Genomic DNA, 19189 nt, shown 5'->3' with positions numbered 1-19189 from the left:
GCTTATACTCAGGTCAAGCGCAAAAACGGTCGCCGGCGCCTAAGAATAGTCGCCGGCGTCCAAGAATAGTCTCCAAGAATATTCGCCGGCATCCAAGAATGGTCGCCGGCATCCAAAAACTAGACGCCGGCACCTCCAATGGGAGCAGAAACCCTCAATTTTTTGATTGAAACTTACCAGATGCTGCTGCATTCTCACCCTAGGCTTATACTTGAGTCAATAAGCTTTTCCAGTTTTTGGAGGTAAAATTAGGTACCTCGGCTTATACTTGGGACGGCTTATACTCAAGTATATACGGTACTTGTTGATTAAGGAATAAAATGTTATATAGTAGAGTGAATTACTTGCAGTATAAACTATGTAATCTAAAAATAACAACTACACCATAAAAATCATGACAGTATCCCTTTAAAATTTTAGCTTTCTGTTGTCACCTTTTTTGGTGCTTTAACCACATATAAAATAATGGCATTTTGTAGCACAAAATGCTAATCTGTTCCTGTGCATTGTTACAACAAAAGTCTACTGTGTAAGTAGGAGGATGATAATCCTTTTCTATTGCTTGAATGTTTTGCAGTGGCCATTCTGTTATTCGGTTTTTCCCGAGTGCAATATAAAAAATGTAAAACATTATTTATGCCAAACGGCAGCTATTGCTCTAGCTCTAAATGGATATTTCACCTTTCTGTTAACTTTTTCGGCTGGCCCATTCTTTTTAGTTGGTCCTCACTTTGTTATTGGTGTTAAATTATTGGCTCAACTGCCTCTTAGAATTCAAAATGCCAAATTATTGTTACTTTATATGGCTTATGTTTTAATTCTGGCCCTCTGCCATTTTACAATCTCATTCAGACTGCTGGACAAGTGATAGCTTGAGACACAGAATTAAAAAAATCTATAACTGCATATTGTCTTAGATTACAACTGTCAACATGACATTAACAGATCAATTTAAGGTGCACTTCAACTTTAAATAGGTCTAAACTTAATATCTGATTGCATTGTTTCTGTTTACTTTCCCTTGGATAAAAGTTAACACAATTAGATAAGCTGAACATGAAAGACCTGTGTACCCTTTTCTTTTATGGTTAGTTCACACGAGGAGATTTGGGGAGATTTGTCACCTGGCGACTAATCGCCTCGTCTTCTGAGCGACTATCTCATCGAAAATCAGCTCCTATGAAAGCATTAGCCTCCTCTCCTTCTTGCAGCCGGGACCATTGTGTGGGTGCAGGCAAACATGGCTAATTTAGATGAAGACACGCAAAAATTTACATTCTCAGGCCAAAATGAGCCACATCTGTCTCTACCCAAGCTGAAATAATTCCAGATGCAGGCAGGAGAGGAGGCTAATGTCCATGTAGGGGCTGATTTTTGGCCTGTTTTTATCAGAAAGCAGAATTCAGGCCCCATGTGGCACTAGCCTAACAATAGAGGGAATATTTTTTGTGTAAGACTACGGCCATTTTTTTGTTAACCTGCTGATAAACGCAGGCCAAGAATCAGCCCCTACGCTTGAATCTGCATTCTTCTGTGCATGTACCCAAAACCATGGTGTGAGCCTGGGTGCAGGCACACAAAGCAGAAATTGGTGTTAAAGAGCGCAAAAATGCAAAGCCAATGTGCCTGCAATTAGACTGACACAGTGATTCTGGGTGCAGCCAAGGAAGAAGGCTGATGCCATCTTAGGGGCATTTTTTCCCCACAGTTTGAGAATCACACTGTATGGCATTAGTCTTAAAGGCAATGGCAGATGAAACTATATTTATATAGTGCTACAAAACGGCGTAAAATACCCTGCCATAGACACTTAAATAGACTCAGACACTAAAATTGCATACCTCCCAACTGTCCCTTTTTCGGAGGGACAGTCCCTCTTTTGACAGCTCAACCCGCAGTCCCTCATTTGTACTGGAAAGTCCCTCTTTTCTCTGCACTGAACAGCCAGAAAAAGAATCAAAGTTTCTCACTTAATTGGCTTTTAGCAGAGAGCCCAGAACAGCTAACAGGTGCAAATAAGATACTTTGTAACCATTTTGAGACAAAAAAACACTGTTTAGATAAGGAGAAATATTTTCAAACTTTCATAACCTGCCAAATTTTGTAAAACGTGCGGAAAAACAATGTTTGTCCCTCTTTTTACTTCCAAAATGTTGGGAGGTATGAAATTGTGATCACTCAAAAATGCATACAAATGCAATTTGAGCACTTTGGTTTTTTTATGGAGTTTGCAGCTGCGACAACACACAGGCAACAAATAGCACAATGTGTCATTGCCCTTGAGAAACATGATGGCATGCAGACAATACAAAAGCTGGGGAAGGGAAATGTGTGTTTTTTTAAAAAAAACACACCTGGACTGTGGGAGCGCCACCTTTCTCCATCCCTTCTGGGAGCTGAAGCCCTCCATACACCTCCACCTTCCTCTTCCTCACCATTCATTTCCTCACGCAAACAGCGCCAGTTCCCACTCTCTGAACGGATAAATTCATGGTTTCTTCCTGTTGGTGCTGTCTCCTCTTCTTCAAAAGTGGTCCGAACTAAACAAAATGTATTATTTTATTAGTGATAGAAAGGTAAGGTAATTAACGTAATTTCATATAAGGGTGTATATTAATGATGTGTGGGCCAGACCCTGTGGGTCAGGTGGCTTCGAGCCGACATCGGTACACCACTTGCGGATCGTGGGCAGGTTTGAGTTGCACTCTTCTGCCTGCTCTCTTCAGCTTTATAGGCATACCCCGCACCTTTTGTGCTATTATCAGTGGGGTGGGTGGCACAGGTCTATAAAGGGGAGAAGGCAGGTGTTGCCAGGCTCAGGTAGAGTTTTTCTCGACCCACACATCACTAGTGTATATACTATATGAACTATACTTGATAGAGTTGATAAATATATGAATTATATGTATCTGTCAGGAAAAGGAGGAAGCTTTAGTTTGGCATGACCTAAAGCAGTCTCGTGAGTAACATGTTGCGCTCCAAACCCTTGGCTATCGCTCTCAGTGGCCTCAATGGAGGTGCTTATTTTTTAATTCCTAGATTCCAGGTGCACTGCCAAACAGATCCTCCTTTGGACTGCCAGTCTACATAGGGGCTACCTAATAGCTAATCACAGCACCCAGGAACTTTTTTCCATGCTTGTGTTGCTACTTAACTCTGTTTACAATTATTAAAAATGTCAGGAATTCTTGAAATAGCCTTATTGTGCAGTACAACTGAAAGACTAAAAGAACTATATAACATTCAAGAACTCACAACGGAATACTAACAAATACATGTTTTGTCTTTCTGAAAACAAACCCATATTCTAATTTAGTAAACGGCAGTAATACCAGAGCAGTCCTAAATGTAAATAATCATAAGTCACACAGACCAGAGATGCTCTACTGATACCATGACAGACACTAATACTGAGGGGCACATTTACTATGGGTCCAATATCGAGGGTTAATTAACCCTCGATATTCGACCATCGAAGTTAAATCCTTCTACTTCGAAGGATTTACCGCAATTCGTTCGATCGAAAAATCGAACGATTCAAAGGATTTTAATCCATTGATCAAATGATTTTCCTTTGATCAGAAATTGCTAGGAAAGCCTATGGGGACCTTCCCCATAGGCTAACATTGGTGCTCGGTAGGTTTTAGGTTGTCGAAGTAGGTGGTCAAAGTTTTTCTTAAAGAGACAGTACTTCGACTGGTTGATTAGTCGAACGATTTTTAGTTCGAAACGTTTGATTCAAAGTCGTAGTCGAAGGTCGAAGTAGCCAAAAAAATACTTCGAAATTCGAAGTATTTTTCCTTCTAATGCTTCACTCGAGCTAAGTAAATGTGCCTCTGAGCGTTACTGCTTTAAGCCTAACAATCCAATTAACTCATTCACACAACTAATGTAAAACAATTACTAAAAAACTGAAGTATTCCTGAAAAGGTCGCCATGGATGTTCATGACCAGAATAAAAGCACTCTGCCTTTTTTAGTACTATTAACACTAAACCTCTCTCCCCATCGCCACAACAGATGTCTGTGTCTTGTACAGGTATTTTCGTTGGAATATTAAGATTACTTATTCTGCAAATAAAGGCACTTGCATTTCATTAACATGATTGCTTTTCATGTCAAGGGAGAAATTGGGGTTATTTTATATTATGCACATCTTGAAAATTAAGAGCAGGGCTGTCCAGTTCAAAGTAGCAGGTCATTTACAGCTTGCCTAAAGACTGGTATGACTCCAAAACCGCCTCAGAGTTCAATTAACATGAATACCTTTTGAATTTTTGGCACAAGAATATAAATAATATTTATCCCACTACGTGGAAAATACAGGAGAGCGCCATCACGAGATAAGAAATTTGCCTTTTTCTCTTCAAACACTATTTTCAATCTCTTAATTTTTATTGCAGAAGATTACTCACATTTGAACAACTTCTGTTTTTAGCCTCACTAATTAATCCAACACATATTCCATGCTCTCCAAAAATGCTGAACAATAAGAGCATCGGGGCTCTTACAAAAGGGCTGAACTGATCTGACTCACAAGTAACCTTCCTAAACAGATTGTATTTGCATCACTTGATTTGGCACCTTAAAGAAGAACAAATAAACACCAAACTGCCATTATGAAATTAAAATGTGCACAAGTGTGCTTTAAAAATTTAACATTACTTATAAGGTGGTAAATCACCCCTATTTGTCTAATTTCTAGCCTGCATAAATGAATAACAGCTCTGAAGCTTGTCATAGGCTGAAAAAAATGTCCCCCCTTTTAACCCTCAATGAATCACCTTGAGCTAAAACCTTACCCAATAATTCACTTAGTATTCTGTGCTCTCCAACACTTTCCACAACTCACTTATTTCTTACTGTTCCCATGCTCTACCAACATCTTCGAAACTCTCCAGCAGCCACTTAAAGCAGGAGTAAATCCCTGGAGTCTGCACAGCCCTCATTAGTTGGGCATTTTTGATGCAATGCCAAGAAAGGTGTTTATAAGAATAAAAAGGCCAAAAGCATGAAGGAGCTGTGTGTGTGTGTATTATTCAAAAAGTTTGTGTAATTATTCTTTGCATTTCTCTAGCTAATGAGAAGCCCTCTCCTACCATTGCCCAGCTGCAACTTCAGATAAGAAGCATAACATTAGACAAACGGCTGCTCAAAAAGTTGATTTAAGATTGGTGAATGGAGAGGATGTAGAAACTGGCTTTACTTTCAGATTTTGAGCAAGAAATATCAGAAACCAGATCTTCCAAAATCATAACAATTGGCAACAAAAAATTGTTCAGCACAAGCCCTATTCACTGAACTAATGTTGCAAAAGGGTGTCCACTTACATACACTTTGCTTAATAGACATATTAATGCTGAGCTGTGGAACGAAGCAGCATATAAAACAAACATAGAGCAGCATTCAATATTCCGCAGTGAGTTTCCAAATGACCCACGCAGAACTCCTTTCGTTCCAGTGTAACACTGCTCACTGCTTATGGTTATCATACACAGCTCATTGTCGTGTGATCTGCCTGGGGCACATCAGTCAGATATTGAGCAGTCAGGAGACACACATGAAAGTCCAAAATCTGCTGATCCAGTTAACTTATCCTGATCAGTGGACCACTTTCTGCTGTGCCGTTTCATCTGAACAAGTAAAGCCACCAAGATTCTAAGAAAAAAATGATACTTTTGTCATTAACGTACAGACTAAGGGGTATATTTATCAAAGAGTGACAGTCCGCTAGCGTGAAATACCGCCTCTCTCCATTCATTTCTATTGGATTTTTAAAGGCGTATTTTTTTAAAGGATGAACTTTCACCCTTTGATAAATATGCCTTTAATAATACCATAGAAATGAATGGAGAGAGGCGGTATTTCATGTTAGCGGACTGTGGTGATCTCTAACTTCACTCTTTGATAAATATACTCCTACGTAAGTCTTTGGGCACACAAGTTTTCTATACACTTCTCTCTGAGAAGTCGGAGAGAAGCAGATGCACTGAAATCAGCCCATATCTGCCTTTAGAAAGTTAACCTGTATGCCTGTGTGTGGAGAGGAGATTGCCTTCAAAATGCCTACTTTCACGTATTTCAGGCGGACCGTTTTGCGGTAGTCATATGCATGTCAAAAAAATTTCAACCCACACTTGACCACTCCAAGCCCACACCCCACCATAACTCATTCAGCATTCAGAATCAACTAGCAGTTAGGCAGGTTAAAAAAAAAAGAGTCAAAAGGTTGAACTTGATGGACGTGTGGCTTTTTTTCCATGGTGGAAAGTGTCCTTTAAAAGTTAGATATAAGAAGTGCGGACTTCATGGCATCCACCTCGCTAAGCCTCATTGATATTCATTCGCAGAGGTAATTCTCAGTATTGTCTATGGCAGGGTATTTTTTTTTCTCGCATTTTGCAGTCATAACAAGTAGCGCTATTTTTTTTTTATTGAAATACCCTCTGTAAAGTTGATAATCATTCTGTGTAGTGTTTCTCTCTATTAGAAGATTGCGTCGACCATTTCTGTCCGGATGGGGTCACCATGTGAGTCCTTCCCGTTTGTGGTTACTTTCCCTACTACTTTCTTTTTCACAGTGGACGAGCAACAGAGAGATTGGCCCAAAAATGGCGGCTTTCGCATTTGTCGGCCAAATCTCTGCTCCCTGTGTCTGCATATTCTGTGCAGATATAGGGAGATGCGAAAGAGAGCGGATCCGCTTCTATCTACCTGCTGAAAAAAAACGCAGGCTGAGAGCATACGAGCTCCGTGTGCCCTTTCATTAATTCCATGTTTTTCTGCATGCCAAGAATTAGACCCATGTGTCATTAGCCTTACTGCAGAGAATCAGCCCCCACTCTCAAATCAGCACTTTTCTGTGCCTGCACCCAGAACCATGACATCATGGCAGGAGCAAACACATGGATTTCGGCACTGAAATACATCCTCATGGTTTAGAGCTGAAATGCGCCTGCACCTTGGGCTGATGCAGTGGTCCTAAGTGCAGGCACAGAAGACCACAGATTCAAGCACAGGGGGATGATTCTTGGCCTGCATTTATCCAGAGGCTGAGAATTAGCCCAGTGTGCCTAGTGTTTTTAGCGACTCATAAGTTCTTTGGGACCAGAAGTGACAGGACGTAGTAAAGTAAAACTGGCTTCATATTCTTGTTTAGTGCCAGAAATAACAACCATATATATTTCTCAATTAAAGGAGTTAAAGAAAAGTAAAAATTGTAAAACGTCTTTCTGGTGAACTGAAACCAACTGAACTGAAAAAAGTGTTGCAAAATGAACAACCCCTTTAAACAACAGGCAAACCCTATTCATTCGGCTAATGTTGAAGAGGGGGGGATATACTATCCCTTTAATATCAATGGTTCCACGTGGCTACCCTAAAATGTACACAGCACAGGGTGGTGCCCTTTTGGTTGGCTGCAAGTACAGTTACATATTAAGAAATACAAAATGCACAAAATATTTCACACATGGTTATTATGGCGTCAGTTGTTTATACAACAGTCTTTGAGTCTCTCTGTAGGCACTGAGGATAAGTCCCTTTTTTATTTAGGTAATATGGAACCACCAATGAAACAAGAGCTTGCGTAGCTTCTCCTTCCACTGTTCAGTCTGGGCATGCTCTGACGTGCCACTCACAGCAGGAGGACTAAACTCTGGGTAGGACGACATAACTGAAGCCCTGAGGGTGGTGGGATTTGGGTCATTACTTTAATATCCAGCACCACAGGCCTGAAGACGGCTTTGCTCCTCCAGAACAATGTGGCTCTGTTCTTTCCAATCCGCTTAAAGGAAGAGAGGCGAGCAAAGTCCAGTGAAAAACAGTCACCCCCTTCTGAAATGCACACAAGCCATAGGATTGGTCTTCTTCCCATCCCCCAGCTCATGCAGCCAGGCTACTACTTTTACAAAGTCAGGCAAACAACCTCACAAACATTAGTCCTACAGAAGAATTCAGCAGTCCAGATTTTGAAGCTGCTGGTGCACTTTTTTTTTTTTTTTTTAAACAAGGGGAGATAATTCTCCTTTGGCTCAGCACTGTCTCTAGAGCAGGGTTCCCCAACCTTTTTTACCCGTGAGCCACATTCAAATGTAAAAAGAGTTGAGGAGCAACACAAGCATGAAAATGTCCCTTGGGGTACCAAATACGGACTGTGATTGGCTATTTGGTAGCTCCTATGTGGACTTGCAGCCTACAGGAGGCTCTGCTTAGCACTATACTTAGTTTTATGCAATTAAAACTTGCTTCCAAGCCTGGAATTCAAAAATTTGTACCTTGTTTGAGGACACTGAGAGCAACATCCAAGGGGTTGAAGAGCAACATGTTGCTCACGGTCTACCTGTTGGGGATCACTGCTCTAGAGCAACAATTTTATGACCCTTGGCCCTAGGCAGCTCCATTCCACTAGCTTCTATACTAAGAATTCCACATCCCACCTGTTGCTTTATGATCAGCATTGTTCGCTGGACAAGCATTTAATTGCAATGACATTCTAAGAGGTCCTAGAGATTTAATGTACGTGCTAATCCCTTAATAATATTAATGTACTTCTTCAAACTCAAATCAGTTAACTTTGGTGATTTTCTCCTTTTATCGGAACTTATCCTTGCAAATCAGTGTTCTGCTAACCCTTTTTCCAGCTCACTAGTAATGAGATTGTTAATGGAAAATGAAGTACACCTACTGGGCACAGCTGATAACTAAAGGGAAGGGCGACCCTGTAGGTTGCAACCATTACTGGGCTATGCCTATTACAGGCACGACCAATCCAATGGAGTGCTGAAGAAGCCCTGCCCCCAGACTTATAAACACAAGAATGTGGGTTATGACTTCAGATCCCAGCAAGAGCTCCCCCCACAGACAGAGAAAGAAGTGTACCACAAAGTAGAAGACCTGGACCAAATCGAGGTTAAGAAACAAGGACCAGATAAGATGAAAAAATCTGAAAACAGAGTTTAGTGCCAAACTACGCAACTGTGGAAAAGGAAAATGTGTATACAAGGCAACACTGAAAACCAAGGGCAATGAATGCGACTTGAAAAAAATAAAAAATAGGATCAGACATTGCTTGGGAGCATCTAAGTGATACATCGAGGAAGACTGCTGTCGATCAAATAATTTAAAACAGAAACCTCTTTCAAGACTCCAATTCCAACCCCACCAAAGTATAAAGAGTCATCTGGTAAGTGCCTGACCACTATCATGAATATTTGTCAGTTACAGGTCTTTTGCTGATAGAGAGTGCATCATATGAATTTTAAGTAACTGTCGTTTTGAAACGTTTTGAAAATGAAACCTCCAAAATGCCTTGTGACAGGGGTTCACATTCTCTCCGATACAAAGCTGTCGTGTGTGTGTGTGTGTGTGTGTGTGTGTGTGTGTGTGTGTGTGTGTGTGTGTGTGTGTGTGTGTGTGTGTGTGTGTGTGTGTGTGTGTGTGTGTGTGTGTGTGTGTGTGTGTGTGTGTGTGTGTGTGTGTGTGTGTGTGTGTGTGTGTGTGTGTTTTTAACTGCTTTTTTTTTTTACTAAGTTCTAAATATAAAAAAAATCTTTCTACACAACAAACTTTGGCAGCCTGAACAGCATACAATACGGCTTTAACCCAGGGCGCATATATATATATATATATATATATATATATATATATATATATATATATATATATATATATATATATATATATATCACCATGGGGATGTCATGTGAATAAAAATGGAAACTAATTTAACTTTGCTATTAATATATGCTTATAGCCCTATTAAGGAGCTTGATTTGTTTAAGGGGTTACCTTCCAAGCATATGAAAAATTATGTTCTGTATGATATGTTCTTTAAGATGTTCTTTTATGTTAAATATTTACAGTATGTAACTAAGTAAATGGGATCCACAGCTGATGTTATTTTAAGCAAAACTGGTTATACAAATGATACACAAGTAGCCACACAGGACAGAAAGGTTGAAGAAAAATGAAGAGAAAGATTTTTGGACAGGCTTGGAATAAATTCTATTTTGCTGGGGCAATATATGTATGGCCATAGATTTCTTGTCGCCAATTGAGCCTGAAACTCTGGCACAGCTGTAAAGCATTACATCCCATTAAGTAAACTGATACAGCTTGTAAGAAGAAAGAATAGGAACCTAGGGTTTCGCTCTTGTAACTCAACAGAAAGTTTGCTAGCACAGTGTGACAGAACAGCGTGTTTGTTTTAACTGGTCATACTGTGACAAGAATGCTGTTATTATATGAGCCTGATAATAAGCCCAGAAGCTGTGTTAACTACAGAACCTTCAAAAATGTTGCTGTCAGGTCCAGGTGATTGCTACCTGCCCTTACAAAAATGCTGGACCGGTGAGAATAAAGTGTGGATATTTTTCCGCAGCAGGACATGTCACATGAGCATCATGATGTGTGCGTCTGAAAGCAGCTTACCCCTGAGTGGGAAATAACACAAACACTTATTCTACCCCCTCCTTCTTTAGTCTGGCAAGAGCTCAGAACACCGGGGTTATGCAGGCACAGGCCCCTGCTTGCCTTAAGGGAATAAAGCCAGAGAAAGCTCAGGTGCCTAAGTTGGGGGGTGGGGAGCAGTCTGAAATCCAGTGCGTCCAAAAATCGAAATAAATGACAAAACAACAGTAAAAGTATGTAATATAGAAGGCTACAATACTGCACAGGTACAGTAACATTAATCTCTGTTTATAGGTCTCTTAACAGTACCATAAGCATCACCCAAAGAGTTACTGTTTCCTTAACCCCTGGATGCTTGCTTGAAGATCAAGCTAAGACAAGATACGGGTGGGCACGTCAAGGGTCTTACTAGTAGAAAAGTAAGTACAAAGCGGTGCTACACTGGAATGCTATGCACACTATGAACTCAATCCTCTTTCTGGAGCTTTGTTTTTTCCTTTTCATGATCTTTAAATTAAAGATCCACAAGAAATTGGCAAGACATTTAATTAGTAGTGTAGCATCAGCTTCTATGACAGATGTAACCTCCCTTTCTGATAATGTTTTGTGCCGACCCCTAAGGCGGTCTTCTAAGTAGCAACCCACAGCACAGTGAGCATGTGCAGTGCCAGCGGCACACAAAAGTTGGCCACACAAGTTCCAAGATATTTATCTGCGGTGGACAATTGTGAAGGCATGGGTCATTGCTGTTACAACTCTGCTGAACATCAGAGTTGGTTCAGTATGGATATATAAAATATAGTATTTGTAGCCAAATATTAGTAATTTAAAGCAACACCATTAAGGGGAAGATTTATCATAATGTGAGATTAGAACTCACCACAGAAAAACTCACCCATGTTCTATTCAATCCTATGGGATTTTTAGAATCATATTTATCAATGGAGTTCACCATTTGATAAAAATGCCATAGGAATAAATAGAAAGTGAGTTTTATTGTGGCGAGTTCTAAATTCACACACTGATAAATCTGCCCCTAAATGTACAGGTTAAGCGTAAACAGGTTATTCTTTTGATTCCTCAAAAAGAATCAAGCAAAGGTTAATTTAAAGAGTTATTTTTATGTTTGCAAGATTTCACAATACTCTAGGCTGCCAGAATAAAGAAATTGCCTTTTCTATATATAGGCTCTTGTGACTTCACTAATACCACATTTGTAAAGCAAACCTGTAAAAGATGAGTTTGGCATCTGTATTGCATCTTGCTTTTATCTCAGGTTGACTGATCTGCCATACTTCTCTTTCTAGTGGTACTGCAGATCAGGACAGATCGGGATGAAGATACAAACAGCAGGTCACCAAAATGCACCCTACTTACACCGTGCTCTCATCGACTGGTGACAAAGGATGGACACAGCCTGGTTAAAGCTGCAAGCATGCCTGGGCAGGGTCTGACATATCTCCGTGATATTTGGGGGTTGCTACTGGACATGCGCTGGCGCTGGATGATGCTGGCCTTTTCTGCATCTTTCCTGGCACACTGGCTCCTGTTTGCAGTTTTCTGGTATCTGCTGGCTGAGATGAATGGGGATCTGGCAGTGGATCATGATGCACCTCCAGAGAACCACACCATTTGTGTCAAGTACATAACAAGCTTCACCGCTGCCTTTTCATTCTCACTGGAGACACAGCTCACCATTGGATATGGCACTATGTTTCCCAGTGGTGACTGCCCAAGTGCCATTGCTCTATTAGCAATACAGATGCTTCTTGGGCTCATGTTGGAGGCCTTCATTACAGGTAAGAAATACCTACATTAATGACTAATTCATAAATAACATGGGCAAAGAAGAAGGTTTAAAGCTGGAAACATGGCCCCAATCCCCAGCAACAGGTTACACTTAATAGGGGAACAATTGCAAAAATGAAAATGTAATATAAGCTTCATCACACTGAAATAAGAAACTTTCTAAGTACAATACATTAATTTTTTTTTACTGTTTTTGAAATAATCAAGTTTATCTTTACTATTCCTCTCTCAGCATGTTTCTCTTCATTCTGCCTTCATTCAGGAGTTGGGTGTCAGATGATTGATCCAATATATCTTATAGGAGCGATTCATTTTGCCTAGAAGATGTATTAGAGCTCACTATATAAATCTCTCTACATGCAGAATTTGTATACATGTATTTTGTTAGATTTTGTTTGTACTGGAATCAGTTATTTGAGTGAGCTCTAATATATCTGCTAGAAAAGGGAGCCCCCCCTATAAGATATATTGGATCATTCATCTGACACCCAACTGTTGCATGAAGACAGAATAAAGAGCAACAGATGCTGAGAGAGGGATAGTGAAGATGAATGTAGAAAGTTGCTTACTTCAGTATGAGGAAGCTTATATTAAATTTTCATTTTCGCAATAGTTCCAATTTTAAATTATATCCCGGTAATCATAAACGAGAAATACAGGACAACTTATCGATCAGTGTTCTAGTTATAATCCATGTAAAGCCTTCATTTTCCAACAATGTATATAAGTTGGGCACATCTCCCGCACCCAAATGGCATTTTTTGTACTGCATACATTCCCTCCGTTTGCCAGCGTCATTACATTTCCCTAAAAAAATAGCAGCTTTCACCCAGGGGCAATTTACGCTCTGACAATTCATCACTGCATTTATATCTGCAAACAGCACATATGCTATGTAAAGTTCATGTAATTAGAGAATGCAGGCAAACACAGGCAGAATTTACTATGATGACAAGTCCAGCTTGGATTGAGCACTGTAATGGTTACTCTGAGCTCAGGAGAGGAGGTTAGGATTTGAAAATAGAAGCAGACGACTACAGGAGAGTTTCTGTGGGAAACAGTAATCCCATCTCTTCATTGGCTGCTAGACTGGAACGTGTGTTTATTAATCTGGGTTGAGAAGAACTGAGCATGCTCATGAGCCAACAGCCAAAGAAAATTCCAGAGGAAGGGGACTGAGGAGCAGAAGGAATCCTAAGTGATTACAGGGATGCTGCAGCCTTAATATTAACCTTTGAACAACCAGAGTGGGGGGTTTACATGTCCTTTAACATAGGTCTTCAGACGTTTTAGATCAAGCCCCCCTTTGCAGACCAACATATGGCACTGAAGCTCAAAACTAAGATGACGGTATGTAAACAAAATGGTGTATAAGTCACACACATACAGTAGTTTTACAGATATTCAATGTAGTATATAAACATTTAACCACAACCGCTTCCACCCCTACAGAAGCAAAGCCCAATGCAGAGCACATACAACACATGTGATGCAATTGCCAGGCAATTGGTCCTATTGTGTGGTCCAATCAGGCAAATTCAAACTTGTAAAACAAGTGTATCTTCCAGTTTATGGCAAGCTTGGATTGTGGCATTTAATTTCTATTATCTATTTTGCTTATTAGCATAGGAAAACAATGGCACAGGTCTTCCTCTTTCCAAGTTTCTCACCTCAAACTTTTTATTCTATAGGTGTTTTTGTGGCAAAGATTTCAAGGCCAAAAAACCGGTCCCCTTCAATTAGATTCTCAAGGCTGGCTGTGGTGGGCAGCCCTGAAGGAAAACCTTGTCTAATGTTTCAAGTTGCCAACACACGCTCAAGTCCTTTAACAATGGTGAAGGTCAGTGGGATCCTATACCAGGAGAGAGGCGATGGGCAAATTCAACAGACCAATGTGGATTTTTCACTGGACAGTCAAGCTAGTGGATCGGAGTGCCCATTCTTCTCGTTTCCCCTTACTTACAGCCACAGCTTATGTTCTGGAAGTCCACTGGCAGTCATACTACAGAGAGAATTATTATCCTCTGCAGGTCACTTGGAACTTGTGGTCTGTCTGTCAGCTACTCAGGAAAGCTCAGGAGAAATCTGTCAGTGCCGTACTTCCTACATACCTAGCGAAATTCTCCAAGGTCACCGGTTTGCCCCATGCCTAACACGCCAGCTTGAAGGAGGATACCGTATATGCATGGAATCCTTTGGTCGACCCCTAGCAGAGCTTCCACAGCCTTCACACAGACAACCGTACAGAACTGATCTGGAGGTTTGTGCCAATGGGCAGAGAGGGAGTACCTTCCAAATCTGTGAGACTGGTCTTGGGGAGTAACTGCTTGCAACCACATCATGGTCCTTACCCTTCCAGCCATCCTTAACCTAACAGCCATGCTGAGCCTTTATCAAAGGAACAGGCGTGGTGTTCATAAGGTTCCTAAGATTGTTCTGTGATAGCTTAACTACTGTACACTATGGACGGATTCCCCTTTGACACAGAAGGGGCCTGAAGGGCTTTGCCCAACACAGAACTATAATGACTCAGTGGTGAGCAAGCACTTCAGAGAAGTGAAAGTACGTGTATGAGGCAAAGCTGTGTGCTATTTCATGAACACTCATATTTTTATGTAAATACATAAAAATGTGCTCTAAAAGTGCAAATGATACAATGTACGCTACAGGAAAACTAAGCCTTATAACTACTAAAGTTTGATCAAATTTTCCTTCAGCTATTTCTCTGAGTGCATTTGTATTGCAAACAAATATTAAGGTACATAATGTGTAAAATGGTTAACACTTGCTTAGTCCATAAAAGTGTAAAACTATATATTTACATTAATATAAATGCACACATACATCATTACTGGCACTTGTTTGACGAACATAAAGGAATGCAGTTATCACAGAGACATATGCATAATTGACACACATAAGCCAATGGCAAGGCTGAATAACAAAACATGTGGTCAGTTAATGAACCCGACTTAACTCTTAGCAGAATCCCTGTACTAACATTTGGCAACCCTAGCTAACAGAATGCTCAGGCAAAGTCCAAAGAGAGAGAAGCTGTCCAGATCAGGAGAGAGCAAAGGGACTGCACAGAGACTGACAGCGCAATATCCCCACTATCTGCTTATGACAATTATCCTGAATAAAACATGGGCTTCTAGTAACTCTCTTTCCGCTGATCAATTTGTCTCAGGTGAACAATTCATTGGTCTGTATCTGTGTGGGTTGTTTCATACACTAGAAACCTATGATTTACACATATAATCATGTTTTTAGACGTGTACAATTGCAAGAAGCCTATTCTCTAAGCTTTTCATTATGCACAGATGTAAAGTAACCTTAATAATGTATGAGGAGCATCCTGTGGTTCTCCACCTGTTTATAACACGAGCATTCTCAGACACTCACAGATTACCCAGAGTGCTGCAATGCTTCACCTGCTGGTTTTAAAGAGTCTGGATATGCTTTAAAAATGGACTCTAGTTTTAATAAGAAGTCTACATTACTTGTAATGCCCAAGATTAGGATACATAACATGTAAAAAGGTACAAAGTATTTTTACCTGGTTCTTTACGTGCTGGTTTCTCAAACCGACGGTCTCCTCTGAGAGAAAACAACAATTAATTACAAAGGTGAATAACTTGCAATGTATCAGAGTAATCCAAACTAGGGATGCAATGAATCCACTTCAGTAGAACCCCCATTTTACATCCCCTGATTTTAGGTTTCCCCTCATTTTACATTGTTGTTTTGTGGTCCCACCTATATATTATGCATAATACATTTCCCTGATTTTACATTTTCCTGGATTTTACATCATTTTTTTCTGGTCTCCTGAAAAACGGAAAATGGGGATTCTACTGTATTTGGCCGAATCACCAAATCCTTTGTGAAAGATCCAGCCAAATACTAATCCGAATCCTAATTTGCATATGCAACTCAGGGGCAGGAAAGGAAAAAGTGGAAAAAAAATTTTGTGACAAAAAAGTGATGTGATTTCCCTACCCCCCCCCCCTAATTTACATGTGCAAATTAGGATTCGGATTGGCCAGACACAAGGATTCAGCCAAATCCGAATACTGCTGAAAATGGCCGAATACCGAAGCGAATCCTGGATTCAGTGCATCCCTAATCCAAACAGTATGGGGCCCTTCCAGCAGCAATCAATACATTCACTTTAAAAATGACACGGCTGACTACTTGCATGAATCCCCTTGTCATTTAAGCACTCGGATTGCAAATTGCAATGTTCTATAAACTAGACAAACATCATCATATTCTATACTATAGAGAACAGGTTGTACAGATGTGGTCTCAGTAAGAGAACAGGAATGAAAGGGAAACAGCCCTTACTTCTCATGTAGAAGAAGGCAGGGTAAAAACTAAGTTAGGGACATATCTGTAAATTAGTGATCTAACATAACAATGACAACACACAGGTGTCAAACAAATGCTGCATCTTTCATTTAACCCAGGACTAAGGAAAACAGACAAGCTAGCAGAATAAGTATAACTCGTTGCTTTACGAGATGCAATGATAGGGCGATGAAGAAGGATTATTAGATGTTTGGCATGGAAAGTTCAAAGCTACTCATGGCTGTGATTATATAATTATCTATACCCAAGTGGTAAGAGACATGTTAGAACATGGGCAAGGTGTCTCTCCGATGCTCATCTGCCCAATAGGAAGCTTAGGAGTAAGGCATTTTATGAGCCCTCTATGAGCTTCCCATAATTTTTTTTTTATATGATATAACTTTAATTTAGAAGGCAATCACAGTGTAGCTATTACAAGGTGATACACGGATAACTGCCAATATTTCACTCTTCCCATGCAGCCAAATCAGAAATGACATTTGCAGCAAACTGCATTAGCCTAGCTAGAACGTCAGTATTTAAAGGAGAACTAAACCCTAAAAATGAATATGGCTGACAATGCCATATTTTATACACTGAACTTATTGCACCAGCCTAACGTTTCAGCTTCTCAATAGCAGCAATGATCCAGGACTTCAAACTTGTCACAGGTGGTCACCATCTTAGAAAGTGTCTGCGACATTCACATGCTCAGTGGGCTCTGAGCAGCTGTTGAGAAGCTAAGTTTAAGGGTCGTCTAAATGGATCAAGCAGAAAACAGGATTTTTTGATATTCACCGTTAAATCTGTTTCTCTGTAGTCATAAGGGGGACACAGGGCCACTTTAATAATTAAGGGGTGTGCCCATCAGGCTTTACCCCATACACTGTATATTCCTATTCAGTTTGTTCCAAAAGCTGCTAAAATCATTTTTAAAACTCTCATAACAGGCAGAAAATAAACAGTGAAACTGATCAAAAACTCAAACAAACGGTCAACAGCTCTGACTACAAAGAAATAGATTTAACGGTGAATATCAAAAAATCCTGGGGGACAAAGGGAGCCCTAGGGACTTAACAAAGCAGTCCCAAAACAGCAGGATGGGAACAAGCTAAATAATAATAGTATGTGCTTGCAGAGTTATTTAAGAACTGACTGCAACACCTTACGCCCGAAAAGGTATCGACTTTGTAAAATTTTGAAAATGTGTAAACAGAAGACCAGGTAGCCGCCCTTCAGCTCTGCTCCAAAAGGCTCCATGCCATGCCCAGAAGGCTCCCACCGCTCTAGTGGAATGCGCCCTGAGTCCTTCAGGCGGAGATCTTCACTTTACAGAGTATGCTTGTTTAATTGATTCTCTGATCCATCTTGATATAGTCGACTTTGAAGTGGCCTGACCCAGACGGGGTCCGGATGGGCTTGTGATTTTTGGAATGGTTTTGATCTTTCCACATACCATCGCAATGCTCTGACAACATCTAGAGAGACTATGGAGTCTACGTTCCTTATAATTTTTAGGATCTGGGCATAGAGAAGGGACAACAATTTCCAGGTTCACATGAACGGCGGACACTACCTTGGGTAGAAAAGTAGGAACCGTACGGAGAACGGCCTTATCCTTGTGGAAGATTATGTACGCTACTGTTGTAGCATTGTCGCTTTGGATGCGTATAGGTTTTTCTCTGAGATGATCTGTCTATTGAACTAGGGCCAGCCCCACTGCTCTCAGTTCTAGAATGATTATTGGCAGTCTGGATTCCTCGGGAGACCATTGACCTTGTGCTGACTGCTTGTCCAAAAGATGCCCCCCAGCCCTGAGGGTGGGCATCCGTGGATATCACCACCCACTCCGGAATTGCCCATGATTGACCTATGGCTAGATTCTCGGGCCTCAGCCACCACTGTGGTGCCGCCCTTGTCTGTTGCGACAACGACAGGGGCCTGGATAGTGATCCCCCTTTCCATGTTGTTAGAATACTGGCTTGAAGGGGTCAGAGGTGTATCTGCGCAAATGGGACTGCTTCTATGGCAGAGACCATTGTTCCCAGCACTTGCATTGCTTTGTGTAGTATTGTGCTGTGACTGGAGAGTAAGTAGCGAACTTGATCTCTGATCTTGGTCTGCTTGTCCCTGGGTAAACTTACAGTTTGTGCGATTGTGTCAAATTCCAGGCCTAGAAACATCATTCTGTGACTGGGATCTGTGTTGGACTTGGACCAGTTGACAGATGATATCCCTCTGTTACAATTTCTTTGACCCATGAATCCGAAGAATGATGTATCCATTCCTCCCGGAATCGAAGTAATTTGCCCCCAATTATTTCCAACGATTCCAGAGGGAGTGCCCCTGTCAAGCTGAGGCAGGCTTGTCCCCTGAGGGTTTGTTGTGCAACCTGTTGACCTTCCATGGGGGGGGGGGCCTTAGTCCCCAGCCTTGGATCGAAACTCAGATTGTTGTGGAGAATTGCTTTGCCTCGTAAATCTACCACTTTGGCCAGGAAAAAACTTTCCTCGTCTATGTGACGTGGCTGCTCTGCTTCTGGACTGCGGAAGGAAGGTACTCTTCCCCCCCCCCCCGTTGCCTGAGAAATAATCTTTTTTAGCTCCTCTCCGAATAGA

At 40.9% G+C, this 19189-nt stretch overlaps 2 protein-coding genes across 2 annotated transcripts in view; one reads left to right on the top strand and one right to left on the bottom strand.

Moving 5' to 3' along the window:
- The window catches only part of gigyf2.S (GRB10 interacting GYF protein 2 S homeolog), a 79498-nt gene that overhangs the window by 39206 nt on the left and 21103 nt on the right, over positions 1 to 19189 (bottom strand). Inside the window, 1 exon segment of the mRNA NM_001095176.1 lies at positions 15778 to 15818. Within this exon segment, the coding sequence (NP_001088645.1) occupies positions 15778 to 15818 (41 nt within the window).
- On the top strand, positions 8409 to 15379 carry kcnj13.S (potassium inwardly rectifying channel subfamily J member 13 S homeolog). Its single transcript, XM_018265840.2, has 4 exons — positions 8409 to 9183; positions 10704 to 10828; positions 11717 to 12208; positions 13910 to 15379. Coding segments are annotated over exons 2-4 (1125 nt in total). The 5' UTR covers positions 8409 to 9183; positions 10704 to 10827; the 3' UTR covers positions 14542 to 15379.

Source organism: Xenopus laevis, chromosome 5S (assembly GCF_017654675.1).
Source record: "Xenopus laevis strain J_2021 chromosome 5S, Xenopus_laevis_v10.1, whole genome shotgun sequence".
In the NCBI taxonomy this organism is placed as follows: domain Eukaryota; kingdom Metazoa; phylum Chordata; class Amphibia; order Anura; family Pipidae; genus Xenopus; species Xenopus laevis.
The sequence above is the reverse complement of the archived record's forward strand: the minus strand, read 5'-3'. Positions and strand labels throughout refer to the sequence as shown.

Excerpts from the sequence above, each read along its gene's own strand:
- kcnj13.S (XM_018265840.2), top strand. Across the intron at positions 12,209-13,909 it reads GTTGGAGGCCTTCATTACAG|GTGTTTTTGTGGCAAAGATT; the intron begins GTAAGAAATACC and ends TTTATTCTATAG.